This window comes from Lithobates pipiens, unplaced genomic scaffold, assembly GCF_037356315.1.
Source record: "Lithobates pipiens isolate NorthernLeopardFrog02 unplaced genomic scaffold, aLitPip1_a1.2 Scaffold_8, whole genome shotgun sequence".
NCBI classification, from domain to species: domain Eukaryota; kingdom Metazoa; phylum Chordata; class Amphibia; order Anura; family Ranidae; genus Lithobates; species Lithobates pipiens.
In genome coordinates this window covers 314174852-314190025 of record NW_027507903.1, presented here as the reverse complement: position 1 = coordinate 314190025, position 15174 = coordinate 314174852, and the positions used below count along the sequence as shown (strand labels likewise).

The 15174-nt window shown below is 41.9% G+C and overlaps 1 protein-coding gene across 1 annotated transcript in view; it reads right to left on the bottom strand.

Annotated features, from left to right (window-relative positions):
• Positions 1–15174, bottom strand: part of STK10 (serine/threonine kinase 10) — a 224033-nt gene that overhangs the window by 23673 nt on the left and 185186 nt on the right. The window contains exons 12-14 of the mRNA XM_077472770.1: positions 10434–10613; positions 6351–6443; positions 4497–4626 (exon numbers count right to left, since the gene is read on the bottom strand). Coding sequence (XP_077328896.1) covers positions 4497–4626; positions 6351–6443; positions 10434–10613 — 403 coding nt within the window. The remainder of the gene's footprint in view (positions 1–4496; positions 4627–6350; positions 6444–10433; positions 10614–15174) is intronic.

Below are 15174 nucleotides of genomic sequence, written 5' to 3'. Positions count from 1 at the left end.
CCTCCTGTATTGATTTGTATTGTAAGTGTACTGTCAGCCCTCATGTTGTAAAGCTCTGTACAAACTGTTGGCGCTATATTAATCCTGTATAATAATAATAAATGGTTTAATTTTAGGGGCTCATTCACTCCAGCAGTGTTGGGCTGTGCAGGGCAGTGTTGGCGAAGGGAGTCCCGTCAAAAGAACAGCATTCTTATTCTTGACCAAACGCTTCACATGAATGGCTTCTCCATGCTACCCTGTATCTGGGGAAAAAGGAAAAATGTATGTGCTGTCCATAGAAATTACTCCTGCACCAGAAAAACAACAGCTGGTATCTGCAACTGGCAGCCCACACAATCTTCTACCCTCCAATTTTTATCAGCCCAACTGCACTATCCTGTGAATGATGTAAAGTACATCTTAATAATTAGAGGTCATTTTACATGGAATGCATCATTCATATGAATGTGACCTATTGCCCTCTGACTTGGGGGCTGGATTTTTCTATAATAGTTGTTGCTAACTTTGTAAATTTGGCACAATCTGGCAGCAAACAGCATTATCCGGTTCTCAACAGGTCTCATACCAATGATACATACTTTGACTAGTCTGAAGCTGGGCAACGATGGATCGAAATTCTGTCGGTTCAGCAGGTACCGGTATAATTTTAAAAGGCTTGTGGCCCTCTGTGCTTGACAGAAGGTGATTGTTAGGTTGAACAGATGTGCTAGAAAACTTTTGTCTATCAGCAGCTGCAGCCAGTTTGGTATACCGCCATCCATTTCATTTGTGTGAATTGAGGATTTTTTTATTTTTTTTCAATCAGCCTGTAGACTGAAAAAAAAAAAAAAAAAAAACGACTATGCTAAGCTTTAGAACAGTATAAGTATTACTACTATCACTAGTATTTTTTTTTATTGTTTTGCAATTGTACAATCAGATTGTATAATGTATGGTTCAAATTCTACACATAGCCATTTTGAGATGCACTATATTACTAAAAGTATTGGGAAACCCGCCTTAAGATGAAGTTTAATGGCATCCCGGTCTTAGTCGTAGGGTTCAATATTGAGTTGGCCCACCCTTTGCAGCTATAATGGCTTTAATCCTGGGAAGGCTGTCAACAAGGTTTAGAACTGTGTCTATGGGAATGCTTGACCATTTTTTCAGAAATGCATTTGTGAGGTCAGGCACTGATGTTGGATGAGAAGGCCTGGCTCGCAGTGTCTGCTATAATTTATCCCAAAGGTGTTCTATTGGGTTGAAGTCAGGACTCTGTGCAGGCCAGTCAAGTTCCTCCACCCCCAACATGGCTCATCCATGTCTTTATGGACCTTGCTTTGTCTATATTCTGGTATTGACTCAATTAAACAGGTCCCTGAGTATTCCTCCCACAACAGGGGATGCGTGCCCCCCCCCGTAAGTAACTGGAGACATTCCATCCCCCAGAGCGTGGAAGAATGAAGTCCAGGCCCCACAATACTAAATCCAAAAAGAAGAGGAAAAAAAAAAAAAAAAAAAAAAGAGAAAAGGAAACCAAAAAGTACAATAACTGAAAAAAGAACGAGGGGAGGAGGGGAGGGGGAAGGACTCCGAGCTCTGATCCATGTCAACCAGGAGGATACCTAGTCAGCGGCTTTCTGGGGATCATTAGCTATCCAATCCATTTGGCACTTTAAGACTGGAGATTTTCTAGGATGTAGAAGCTGCCTTCCCAGGAACCAGATCATCAGTGGTCTACAAACTGTGGCCCTGGGGCCACTTGCTTTTATTGGGCCCTTGAGACATAATTCCTGCCACTGAAACTAACAACATGGCCCTATTCCTCCCACTGTCACCAACTATTCATCTCCCTAATAGCAAAGAGCAGTTATGGTTTACTCCCACTTGGTACAGTCCATCCACTCTAAAGTCTGAAGGACAGTAAACTGGCCCCTTATTTAGAAAGTTTGGAGACCCCTGATTTACATCAACATTAAAATTTCAAGATGACAACATCAGTGAGATAACCATATAGGTATAGTGCAAATTTTCAATTTTCCTCAGCTTCAGCAGAGGGGACCATAATTTCATCAGCACAGACCTTTGGTATGAGACTCGAAAGAGTCAAGTGTTTTTTGTTTTTTTTTGGAAAACATCCATTACATTTTTAGGGGGCAGCCTATGATGTCATGTCTCAAACCGGAAGTCAACGGGCCACCATTTTCTAGCACTATATGTTCAATCATTTTTTGAGATTCCCACATACTTGCATTGGGGGATGGAGATGGATTGAAGCATTCCTGTAGGAGTGGAGGAGAACAACGTTCCTGGTATACCAAATGTGGCTTAAAGTGAAAATTGATTTGACCTGATGATTATTGGGTCAAACTAGAAGGCAAGAGTATTGGCACGTTGGCTTGTGCACAATTAAACAATTAAAGAGACGCACACATATATTAAGAGGATATACTAATTCCAGCACAAGTGGATGAAAAATAATAATGGGCATAGTTAATAAAATTTGATGGATATAGACTTGCATATCCGAAGGACTCTTATTTATTCAATTTGTTATCTTTTCGTTTTTTTTATGGTTAATTCTTTTGGTTGCACATGACGACAAGATTGGGGTAACCATGCAAATGGACTTGAAGAATTTTTTTTAGATTTAGTTTTGCACCATTTGATTCAAATGTTATTGTTGCATTTAGTATAAATTCTTCTCCACGCCACTGTTGAGTATACAGGCGGTCCCTGGGTTACAAAAATCCGACTTACAGTAGGAGGGAGACAACAGGAAGGGAAAGGAAATCTACCTCTTGGGAGGGAAATTCACTCCTGTAAAGCCCCACACACACTATCAGATTTTCTGCTGATTTTTTTCCTTCAGATTTACCAAAACCATATAATATGAGGTCAAACCGTAGGAGTTTCAATTTGTATGCAATCAGGCAGGCCCTTCCACTACATGGTTTTGGTAAATGGGGCTTAAGAGTTATCATGGGAAAAAGGTGTCTCCACTGAAGCTTTGTCACCAATCCTTGTTTCCACAACAACCCAACATTTTCAAAATCCAATTGTCACAGGGACAGAAAGTGAAATGAAATCTTCTGAACAGGGACAGCAAATCAAATGTTACAGGGGTGTCAACCCTTCCCTATGCTATCCCAAAAACCTAAAAAAAAAAAAATTTTTGGGCTGGAGCTACACTTAAAAAAATATACCTGTTCCGACTTGCATACAAATTCAACTTAAGAACAAACCTACAGACCCTATCTTGGGTACTGCCTGTATTAAGATTCCATTGACAGTGTCTGATTCATACGTGCATAAATTACCTGATGAGCCTGACAGAAATGTTGTCAGTGTTCTGTGTTCTCTGCCCATTATGCATTCTTAATAATGACATTGTTCTCAGCTGAGGGTTATAGTACCCCTCCTCTCTAGGTTATTGAGAAGAAGAAAGGGGACAGTGTTTATATTCCTGTGGTGGCAGCACTACGTTTCCATTTCAATATAGTATTCAATTTTTGTTTTTAGCCCAGTACACAGGGCTCGAATGTTGGGAGTCAACAGCTGGTTAAAAAAAAAAAAAAAAAAAAAGTCTGCCATTCGGCCCATGAGTCAGTCCAACGGTAGCTGTCCGTTTGGCTGGCTTCTGTCGGAAGAGCATGCTAGAAAACCAGCAGTTGACCGGCGTGCTCAGCCAATGGCTGTACTCATTTTTGATCCTTAGTACAACGGTTCCGACCGGAGCGGTCAGGTTTTTTTTTGTTCGTTTTTTTATGAAAAAAACAAAAACAAAAAACTGTTAGTGTGTTCCAGGCTTTACATATGCTCAAAATAAAATGGTAGTACCTTCTGCATTAAAGATTTCATCTTATAGATGTTTTGACACACATTTTCACACCTAGTTTAATCGCTGATAAAAGGTATACATAAAACACCCTAAAGGCATTATGCAGTTTGTCTTATGCCGCGTACACACGGTCGAACTGTTTGACGTACTTAGTCCGTTGAAACACATTTCAGCGGACAATCTGCTTGTGTGTGGGCTTCAGCTGACTTTTTCAGCGTGCAGTCCGGAGTACTAAGAATTTCGGATTTTACAAAAATCTGTCCGTCGTACTTTGGTTTCAGCGGACAATACGGTCGTCAGTATGCTAGTTCGACGGACTAAGAACGGCGCATGCCCAGAAAGGATTTACATGGCGGAAGGGTGCTTTGCTGTGTCTTGGACTTCCTATTTCTAGTCCCGTCGTACGTGCTGTACACGTCATCGCGCAAGCTTTCGACGGACTGTTTGTGCATCCGTGTGTGGTCAAGTCCGTTCAGTGGAAAGTACAACGGACTGTCCGTCGGATTGTATGACGGACTAAGTACGTCAAACAGTTCGACCGTGTGTACGCGGCATTAGGAAGGTCAGTTCCGCCAAGCCTAATCCTACACTGGGGTAAAGCGGAGGAGAACTCAAAGCACAACAGTGTACACCTCAGTAGCATGCAGAATGGCCCTCTCAGGTGTTACGTTACCTCTAAGAAGTTGTTGTTTCTTGTTCAGGAATTCCCTCTCTTTGCTGTAAATCTCCTTCTTGTTCTCTAGGGTGATGGCACTCATGGCCAGAGCCATATCTTGTTTCTGTTTATTTAGGAATTGTTGCTCCTTCAAAAATGACACAAGTGAATTGTAATGCAATCATAGCTGACACTCAGCATTCAAAGCCAACATTTACTTAGGTAATATGAAAGTCCAACCAGCTTACACTGCTGAAAATGACAAGAGTACAGTGACTATCTTATGTTACATTCCCCACTAAGAATACAAAAGCAGTACAGAAAGTATTCCAAGGAGCACTTGGCAGTTATTCAGGGCCAGCCAGCGAGCTCTGAATAAGCAAGCCATGCTTGTTCTATAGAACAAAAGAACAGTGTTTATCCACAGGTAAGCTGAGCACCTTGCTTAAATGGTTTTTAACTATATCTTTTCCATGATAGGTTTTGTACTCTACAATAACTGATCTCGGTCTCCTGGTCCTACAGAGCCTCAGAGCCGGTTCACACAGGGGCGACACGACTTTCAACACGACTTTTGGAGGCAACTTGGACATGACCTGGGGCGACTTGCAACACGACTTTAAGTCGCCCCAGGCCAGGAGACTTTTGCCATGGCCAATCAATCAGAGAATGAGCTCTGAAGGGGGAACTCCACGCCAAATAAAAAAAAAAAAATGGCATGGGTTCCCCCTTCGAGAGCATATCAGGCCCTTAGGTCTGGTATGGATTCTAAGGGGAACCCCCTACGCAGGAAAAAAATGGTGTGGGGGTCCCCCCCAGATCCATACCAGACCCTTATCCGAGCACGCTACCCGGCCGGCCAGGAAAGGGGGTGGGGACGAGCGAGCGCCCCCCCCCAGATCCCGGCCCCCCACCCTATGTGAATGAGTATGGGGTACAATGTACCCCTACCCATTCACCTGTGAAAAAAAAAAATGTACAAAAAAAAAAACACAACACACAAGGGTTAAAATAGTTTATTGCACAGCTCCGGGGGTCTTCCGTCTTCGGGGGTCTTCTCGCTCGTCCCCACCCCCTTTCCTGGCCGGCCAGGTAGCGTGCTCGGATAAGGGTCTGGTATGGATTTGGGGGTTAACCACAAGCCGTTTTTTCTGTGTAGGGGGTTCCCCTTAGAATCCATACCAGACCTAAGGGCCTGGTATGCTCTCGGAGGGGGGAGCCCATGCCATTTTTTTTTTTATTTGGCGTGGAGTTCCCTCTTGAGAGCTGATAATTCTGTCAGAGTCGCCTCCGTATAGACGGAGATCCGACTTGGAGGTGACCTCCATTGAAATCAATGGGTACCAGTCGCCTACAAGTCGGATTGAAGTAGTACAGGAACCCTTTCAGAAGTCAGAGCGACTTCAGTAGTGTGCATTAAGACGGTTCTCATTCACTTACATTGATTTTTACATGTTGTCCGACCTGAGGCGACTAGGGGCGACCTGAAGTCAGATCTGAGTCGCCCCTGTGTGAACCGGCTCTCAGGATCATCATACGTGGAACAATGTAAATGCTTGCAAATTGATACATTGACAAACTCATCTTGGTCTCCTGGTCCTACAGAGCCTCAGGTTCATCATACGCGGAGCAATGTAAATGCTTGCAAATTGATACATTGATAAACTGATCTTGGTCTCCTGGTTCTACAGAGCCTCAGGATCATCATACGTGGAACAATGTAAATGCTTGCAAATTGATACAAACACCATGAACCGAGGAAAAATCTGTACTGCATTAGTCTTTTGGGGCTAGTGGAAAATTTCTACTGAAGGCAAACCTTGTGTTAACATGTGCCGCTATTATCTATGAAATAGAGCAGCATGCTGTTACCTCTGACTGTTTCCTCTGTGCAAATTCATCCATTTTTAGCCTCATGGTTTCTCTCCGTTGTTGTCTTGGAAGCTTCTCCACTTCAGCCTTCAACTGTAAGATAAAGCAGATGGAACTTGAAAAGCCACTGGTTATAATAAAAAAATAAAAAAAAAAGTAAAGCTGTGACATAATAAAACTCCCTGCCCCCCTGCTGTAATTGAAGATGCCACAGCTGGACAGTTCCCTTACTTGTTCAGCCAAAAGTCCAATAATGATTTAAAAAATATATCGATTCATACTAATTTAGCGAACGTGTGTATAGGGCCATTCATGTTCAGTTAGTATACATTATAAAATGGTACTAACCCACAAGTAAACACTTATTATGATAGGAGATGAGCTGAGAGGCTCTAGAATAGCATACACCTCATCCCATTTAGTGAAGATCAAGAAAGAGGATTGGGATTATTGCGATGCTTGTAATGAATAATGCATAAAGAGTGAAATAAAAATAAATAAATAGATAGAGATAGATAGAGATATATATATATATATATATATATATATATATATATATATATATATATATATATATATATATATATATATATATATATATATATATATATATATATATATATATATATATATATATATCTATCTATATAAAATATCTTTATGCATTGTTCATTAATTACAAGCACCACAATAATCCCAATCATCCTCTTTCTTAATAAACATTTATTATATTGCAGTTTTGGATTTTTAGATGCGATGGCTGAATTTGTTTTTGTTTTTTTCTTTTTCAGGCTTTTTTTTTTTTCTATTTTCACCTTGTGATCCAGCCAGTAATTCTGTTTTTCTAAAGAGTAATCTCTCCAGCAGAATGCATTCACTACACAAATGAGACAAACCATTTTTACACTGACAGGGGATACTAACATGATCAGCTTTTATTTATGTAAAACCTTTATCCCACAAGTAAAATAACTGTTTGCTGTAACTGCTTATAAAGTGTTAACTGGAGTTTGGCTTCAGTTTGCTGGTGTATTTAAATCAGCTAGTGCATCTAACACTCCCCTCCCCGCAGACTGACAATGCTGCTGTCCAAAGGTGCCCATTGTGCTCATTCATCCAGAGTAGAGGCACTCTAATGCAGGAGGTGTGTTTACTGGCCAGATCACCAGGTGAAAACAGACAGGAAAAAAAAGCTAAAGAAAACGGATGAAGCCACCATATCTAATGATTGCTAAACTACAATATTTAACATTTTACACGTTGGGTTTAATGCGGCTTTAAAAAGAAACTTCACCCTTATGTTAAAAATCACAACAAAGGCACTTTTTTTTAAATGTTTAGATATTGGAATCTAAGTCCCCATAAAATTGTGGGCCATTTCTGCTTTGCATACCTGATTTTGATTTTCTTCTCAGTGTGACCACTTTCTCTAAGGGCAGATTAATCTGTTTCCCTTTACTTCCAGGTACTTTGGTTCTACCTCTTGAAATATGTGACAGTGCACATCATCTGAAGGGAAAGCCACTGGTAATGTAGCCTTCCCATGATGCATCTGTGACGTCCTGGTTAAATCACCAGTACCTCACTCAACCAGGAAGTGGAAAAACAGTAATTGTAAGTAAAAGCAAAGTTTAACTTATGAACGTAAGCGGTTTTTATATCAGCATGCAGATAGTTAAAGGATGGAAAGACCTGCTTTAAGCTGTCATTGCACAATTTTCAAATGCTTGCTAATTTTCATATTTCATATACAGATAAAATATGATCTAAAGTATTTTAGCTTGTACTTGCAGACAAAGAATGTTCAAATGTTAATGGATGGTTAGCTGATGTCAGTCATGAACCAAAAAAAAAAAATCCAGTCAGTCAATTGGGACAGGAAAAAACATGTCCATGTATCAAAGTGGACATCCTGTACAAAGGAATTTTATAACTTCTAAAGGTAAATGTCAATTTTTACGCAGAGTTTTACAGTATACGTCTGCTAGAAAGCTGTGATATGAGAAAGGGAGCAATAAATAGCTTACAACAGTCTCAGTGCAAAGGTATCAGTCTAGGTCATAGTAAGAGGAATAGCATGGGTCATAAGGCATAAATAACTGGCAGGAGATGCTGTAAGTATAGTCATGGAGTTGATGAACTGAAGGCATCATGGCAGGGATCATAATAAGGCCTAGCAATGCTGGATTGTACTGGCAGCTTTTAGGTTAGATTTGTATTAAGGAAAGAAGTTTGTTCATACCATGATTGCCTTGGCTTTTTTTTTTTTTTTACTTTACCTACAATTATGCAAGTGTAACAGTAGATACATAATACCGTAAAAGCTCCAGTGATCTCCAAAAGTTGTATAAGCTAGGACTCCATTGTGGGCGATTCAATGGATACATTTTTGGCTAAGGATACATATCAGAGCATGGCTGTAAGAGTCTTGTGGTGCACCATCTGCCACCAGTTGCATACCACAAGGCTCTGTACTAGGTTATGTTCTGTTTAACCTGTTTGTAAGTGATATGACTGAAGGTCTGATGGGCAAGGTTTGTCTTTTTTGCTGATCAAAGAAAGCCGTGATATCGGGTTGATATCCCCATAGGTGTCTAACACAGAACATGATTTGGCATTGCTGGAAGATGGGTCAACACAATCATCAGTTCAATGTCTCTGAATGCAATGTAATGCATCTAGTGAAAAGGAATCCCTTGATAGAGTGCATCACAGTGTTGGCCAGCAACTACAGAGAAAAAAAAAAAAAAAAAAAAAGATTTGGGGGTACTTATTTCATATCCCTGCAAAATGAGCCAACAGTGCGACCAGGTAGTGGGGAAAGTGAATGGAATTCTGGGATGCATCACTAGAGGGATCGCCACATGAGGTCTTGAGATCCTCTTTACAGCTCCTTAGTTATACATCATTAGAATACTGTGTCCAGTTCTGGGTACCTCACTAACAAAGAGATATTGATAAGATGGCAGAAAAAAAAAAAAAATGGTAAAAAGGTCTAAAAGCAGGGGTAGTGAACCTATGGCTCGCGAGCCAGATGTGGCTCTTTTGATGGCTGCATCTGGCTCTCACCTCTCAATCCGCGGATTGCGTGGTGTGCCGATCCATGGATTGAGCCCATAGGAAAGGCCACAGCTTCGGCCTAGCTCCGGCGCTGCGGCTATCTTGGTACACCCGATGGCAGCCTAGGTGAGCGGCGCGCTGACGCCATCATCCCCCACCACAACTTCCCGTGGATCTGCCTGCCCGTGTGTTATGGTAAGCAAGCAGACAATCGTAGGGGAGATGTGGATATTACAGTGGGGGAAGATGACATGGATATTACAGTTATAATTGAAATGAATCGATAAAAAAAAAAATGTAAACATATTGTATGGCTCTTGTGAAATTACATTTTAAAATATGTGGCTTCATGGCTCTCTGCGCAAAAAAGGTTCCCTACCCCTGCTCTAAAGGGATAAAACATCAGGAACCAAATATGTACAGTCTTGAGGAAAGAAGGTAAGGAAGAGCATAACAAATCTTTAAATAACCTAGGGGTGGGAATACGTTTCAGCAGGGCAGTATTTTTCATATGAGGCCAAGACCAAGAACATGAAGATACAATCTCAAAACTAGCAGGAGGAAAGTTTAAAACTAACCAAGAAAGTAATATTTTACCAAAAGAGTAGTGGATGCTTGGAACAGGCATCCAGCAGAAGGCCTAAGTCAGTCAGCAGTAAACAAATTTATATATGCATGGGACAAACATAGATCTATCATTTAGAAAAAAGGTTAAAAAAAAAAAAAAAAAAAAAAAAAAATCACTTTCTGTTGGCACTCTTTTTTTTCCAGTGGGCAGGGCATAAAATTCTTCATAAACAAAATGATATAAATAAAATACACACATTCCAGTTACTTAGCAATACGCGTACGAACACATATTGGCATTTAAAAATACTTCCTCTCTCATATACTTTACAAAGAAGACAAATGCTACTGAACAGGATTGTAAGGTTGTGTAAAGTGATTCTGTCAGATAATACGATTAATGCATTATCAGATACATCTGAAATGTACAAACATGTCAAAACAACAGGCACTTACCTCTTTCTTTCGTAACTTAAGCTGCTCAAGGAATCTGTTATATTCCTTTTCTTGCTCGGTGCGAATTCGCTTGGTCTCATCTCTCCTGCGCACGGCATGCATTTGTTCCATGTGTTCAATATGCTGCTTCTGTTGGCGTTCTAGCATTTCAAGTTCTGTATCATAGTACTTTTTCTTTGACTGAAAAAAACAGAGGTAGGCAACATTCTGTAAACTAAGAGGGTAGGCAGTACTGGAGTCCCTCAAAGTGAAGATGCACTGTGGTACAACTCCTATTTAAAGGGGCATATTGGCATACAACTTACATAGTGTATACTCTAGATCAGTCAATAGATGGCATGCCAAATGTTCGCTATATCCCTCCAACAACAATTGCCATTGTGTCACATTCAAAGACACTCATATGCTTATGTATATGGCCTGTAAAGGATTTGGTCAGAGTACATAAAACCTGTCACTGCTAAGCTATCTTTCTGAAAACACCAGCTGCCTAATGGGCACGCTGGTCCCCTTATTACAATTTTCTTTTATTGACTGATCTGTAGCAAGGATATAGATCTGACATTGAAGTATACTATATTTCTTTATCTGTTCTGGAGCAGTGACTCTTAAAGTATTGAAGCCAGTAGGTCAGCAAGTCGTATCAGGAGGTGGTTAGGAATTGCAGCTACTTATTCTACTTGGGCAGGTTTCCATTTCAAGCCAAACTCCATGGATTCTCTTAAATGGTTGGTTCATCCTTTCCAAAAAACGCCTATGCAGATAAGGGGTATCTGTAGATAAAAACAAACTGTGCAGCCCTGACTAAAGTTGAATAATGCCCTTGCTAAATTTACATACATCCTAGGCCAAGTGAGGCCTAGGCACCAGGGCAGCAACAGATACTTTTGGTCCCCTTTGACAGTTTAGGCCTGACCATCAACATTCCCCAGGGCCTGCCCACGGGCTATCCCACCGAATCCACACACCCGCCACCTCACCTGTACGCATTCAGCCCCCCTCACACCTGTATAAATGTCAGCCGCCCTACACACACCTATATCTATGGCAGCCACACACACACCTGTATATATGCCAGTCCTCCTCACACCCGTATATATGTCAGCCCACCCCCCCCCCCACACCTGTATGTATATATGCCAGCCCCCCTCACATCTGTCTGCATATATGCCAACAATCCTCACACCTGTATGTGTGTATTTATACATCTCAATCAGCCCCACACATACACAAATCTGTAAACACACAAGCCTCTGGTCCCTCCCTGTACACAAACACCCTCCTCCCATTCCTTCACAGCAGCTACCTGTAAAGGAAATCTTCCTACCTAGTCCCAGCTCGTTTGCACAAAGCTGACATATTTCTGATAAAGAGGAGCACGGTACAGGCAGCTCAAATCAGGGGTGAAAATGCACATAGTAGCCAGAGGTGGCATTAAATAGCTAGATGTCTGAGCTCAATGACACAGAAAGTAGTGGAGGCTGCGAGATCATTTCTATAGTGCACCCTTCACCTGTCTTGCCCCTTACAGTTGTATTGGCTGTACCCCCCTGATGGCAGCCCTGCTAGGCACTGTTAACTGTGGGACCTATATAGACAGGTGTGTGCTTTTCCAAATAATGTCCAATCAACAGGGCCGGATTAACATAGGGGCTATTGGAGCTGCAGCTCCAGGCCCCTTTGTCAAGATAGGCCCCTTTCTCAAGATAGGCCCATTTGCCCAAAAAAAAAAAAAAAAAAAAGAAAGAAGAAAAAAAGAAGATCGACTGAGGATTGTAGCTTGGCGATCAGGAGTCACAGAGACCCCACATTGGGGGGTAGGTAGATAAAGACCCACTCCAGCACTGGTTAAAAAAAATGGGGCTGCTATCATCTATGGTTCCGGAGATACAGGGCTGCTTGCACAGCCTGTCAGAAGCTACATACAGAGCGGCCAGTATAAATACAAGCTGGAACACTCTGCAGCAGACTGAGAGGGTGAACTGACAGTGCTTATAATAATTATTTGTATATTACTTATGATAATTAACCCCTTGCCACCCAGGCCCATTCTGAGACTTCTCTCCTACATGTAAAAGTCATCATTTTTTTTTATGCTAGAAAATTAATCAGAACCCTCAAGCATTATATATTGTTTTAGCAGACACCCTATGGAATAAAATGGTGGTCTTTGCAACTTTTTATGTTACATGATATTTGCGCAGCAAACGTTTTTAATTTAATTTGTTTTTAATTTAATTTGTTATAACAAAAAATAGTTTGAATTTTTATTTATTTATTGTTTATAAAAGGCCCCACCAAAATCCTCAGCACCAGGCCCATGATGTTCTTAATCTGGCTCTGCCAATCAACTGAATTTACCACAGGTGGACTCCAGGTTGTAAAAACATCTCAGGCTGGGTTCACACTGGTATGACACGACAGTCATACAACTGTAGATCAGACTGCCCTGCAACTTGAAGTGTGACTTCAATCCGACTTCAAAGAACGGGGATCCGACTTTGACCCTGACAATACCAGGCACTTTGTGTCTGGTATGAATTTTTAGGAGAAACCCCATGCCAAGTTTAAAAAAAAAATAATAATAAAAAAAAAAAACACACACAGCATAACATAGGGTTCCCCCTCCAAGACCCTTATCCAAGAACGCAGTCCGACAGGTCAGGAAAGGGGGCAGGGACAAGCGAGCACCCCCCCTTGCACCATACCAGGTCACCTCCCCTCAACATGGGGGGGCGGGTTCTTTGGGGAAGGGGGTCCTGCGTCCCCCCCAACCCCAAAGCACCTTGTCCCCTTGTTGAGGATAAGGGTCTCTTCCTGACAACCCTGGCCGTTGGTTGTCAGGGTCTGCGGGCGGGGGGCTTATCGCAATCTGGAAGATTCCGGTCCCCCACCCTACGTGAATGAGTATGGGGTACATTGTACAGCTACCCATTCACCTAAAAAAAAAAGTATCAAAAATAAAAACAGTTTTTGACAAAGTAATTTATTAAAGCAGCTCCAGCATCTCTTCTCCTTCCGGCGATGTCTTCATCCTCCGGGTTCCTCTCCCTCCGCTGATGACATCTTCCGCTGACGATTCTCCTCTCTCTCTGCTGTCTTCTCCCTCTGATCTTCTCCAAACGCTCGCTCCTGCTGTAATGCTAGGTCTGCTGTGTGGCACTGCTTAAATAGCCATGGGGGCCACCCAGTGATGTCACCAGGAGGACCAGCCCCCTTGTGATGTTACAAAGGGCAGGGCCTCCGGATGATGGCACTGGGTGGCCACACCTCATGGCTATATAAGTAATAGCACACGGCGGACCTCGCATTACAGTGGGAGCGAGCGTCGGGAGATGATCCGAGGGAGAACACAGAGAGAAGATAGTGGAGAGAGAACACAGCGTAGAGAGGAGAACCGGCAGAGGGAGAAGACATCGTAAGAAGAGACGCCAGAGGTGCTTTCGTAAATTACTTTGTTAAAAACCTGTGTACTGTTTTTATTTTTGACACTTCTTTTTAGGTGAATGGGTAAGGGTACAATGTACCCCATACATATTCACCTAGGGTGGGGGGGCCGGGATCTGGGGGCACCCCTTGTTAAAGGGGCTTCCATATTCCAGAGCACCCACATCCCTTATTTTCTTGGCAGGTTACCTGGTATGGTTCGGGGGGGGGGGAGGGGGAGCTTGTTTGTCCCCACCCCCTTTCCTGACCTGCCAGGCTGCTTGCTCAGATAAGGGCCTGGTATGGATTTTGGGGGGGACCCAGGCCATCTCTTGGCGTGTGGATTCCCCTTAAATTCCACACCAGACTGAAGGATCCTTAGAGCACAAGTCGCATGCCAAAGTCGGATAAGTCAAGACAATGATCCAACTTCAATGATATGCAATAGGCTAAAATAGGATCAAAATCGGACTAAAGTAGTGCAGGAACCTTTTTCAAAGTAGGACCAGTTAAGAAGGCTTATAGGGAACCATTGATTTATACATGTCATGTGACATGCGCTCCCGATGTCGAAGCATTTGTCATACTAGTGTGAACCCAGCCTCAAGAATGATCAGTGGAAACAGGATGCACCTGAGCTCAATTTTGAGTGTCATGGAAACAGCTGTGATGAATAAATATGTACATATGATTTTTTTTGTTTTTTATTTTTAATACATTTGCAAAGATTTTGTAGAATTAGAAGGAAAATAACAAATTTATTCCATTTGGGAATAAGGCTGTAACATGAAAATGTGGAGAAAGTGAAGCGCTGTGAATACTTTCCGGATGCACTGTATGGACCAATTTTTAAATATTGTCAAAAAACTTGATAAACAATATATTGTCTAAATATCTGTGGATCTCACTTCAACTACTGTTTTATTTTTTAAAAGTCACTTCAGGCTGGAAAGAAACTAAGGAGACAATATTTGCATTAAAGCGGGAGTCCACCGGGACTCCGCGTTTTTTTTTTTTTTTTAAAAGCCAGCAGCTACAAATACTGCAGCTGCTGACTTTTAAAATAGTGACACTTACCTGTCCAGCGCGCCAGCGATGTCGGCACCCGAAGCCGATCTCTAGGTCGTTTGTCGGGTCCTGCCGCCGCCATCTTGGGTATGGGAATCAGGAAATGGAGCCTTTCGGCTTCATTTCCCGGTTCCCTACTGCGCATGCGTGAATAAAATGTACTGCTCTTTTAACATAAAGTTAAAAGAAAAATGTTGGGCATTTCCTAGATTGTTGCATGAGTGACTTCAGCTAAACTTCAGCTAAG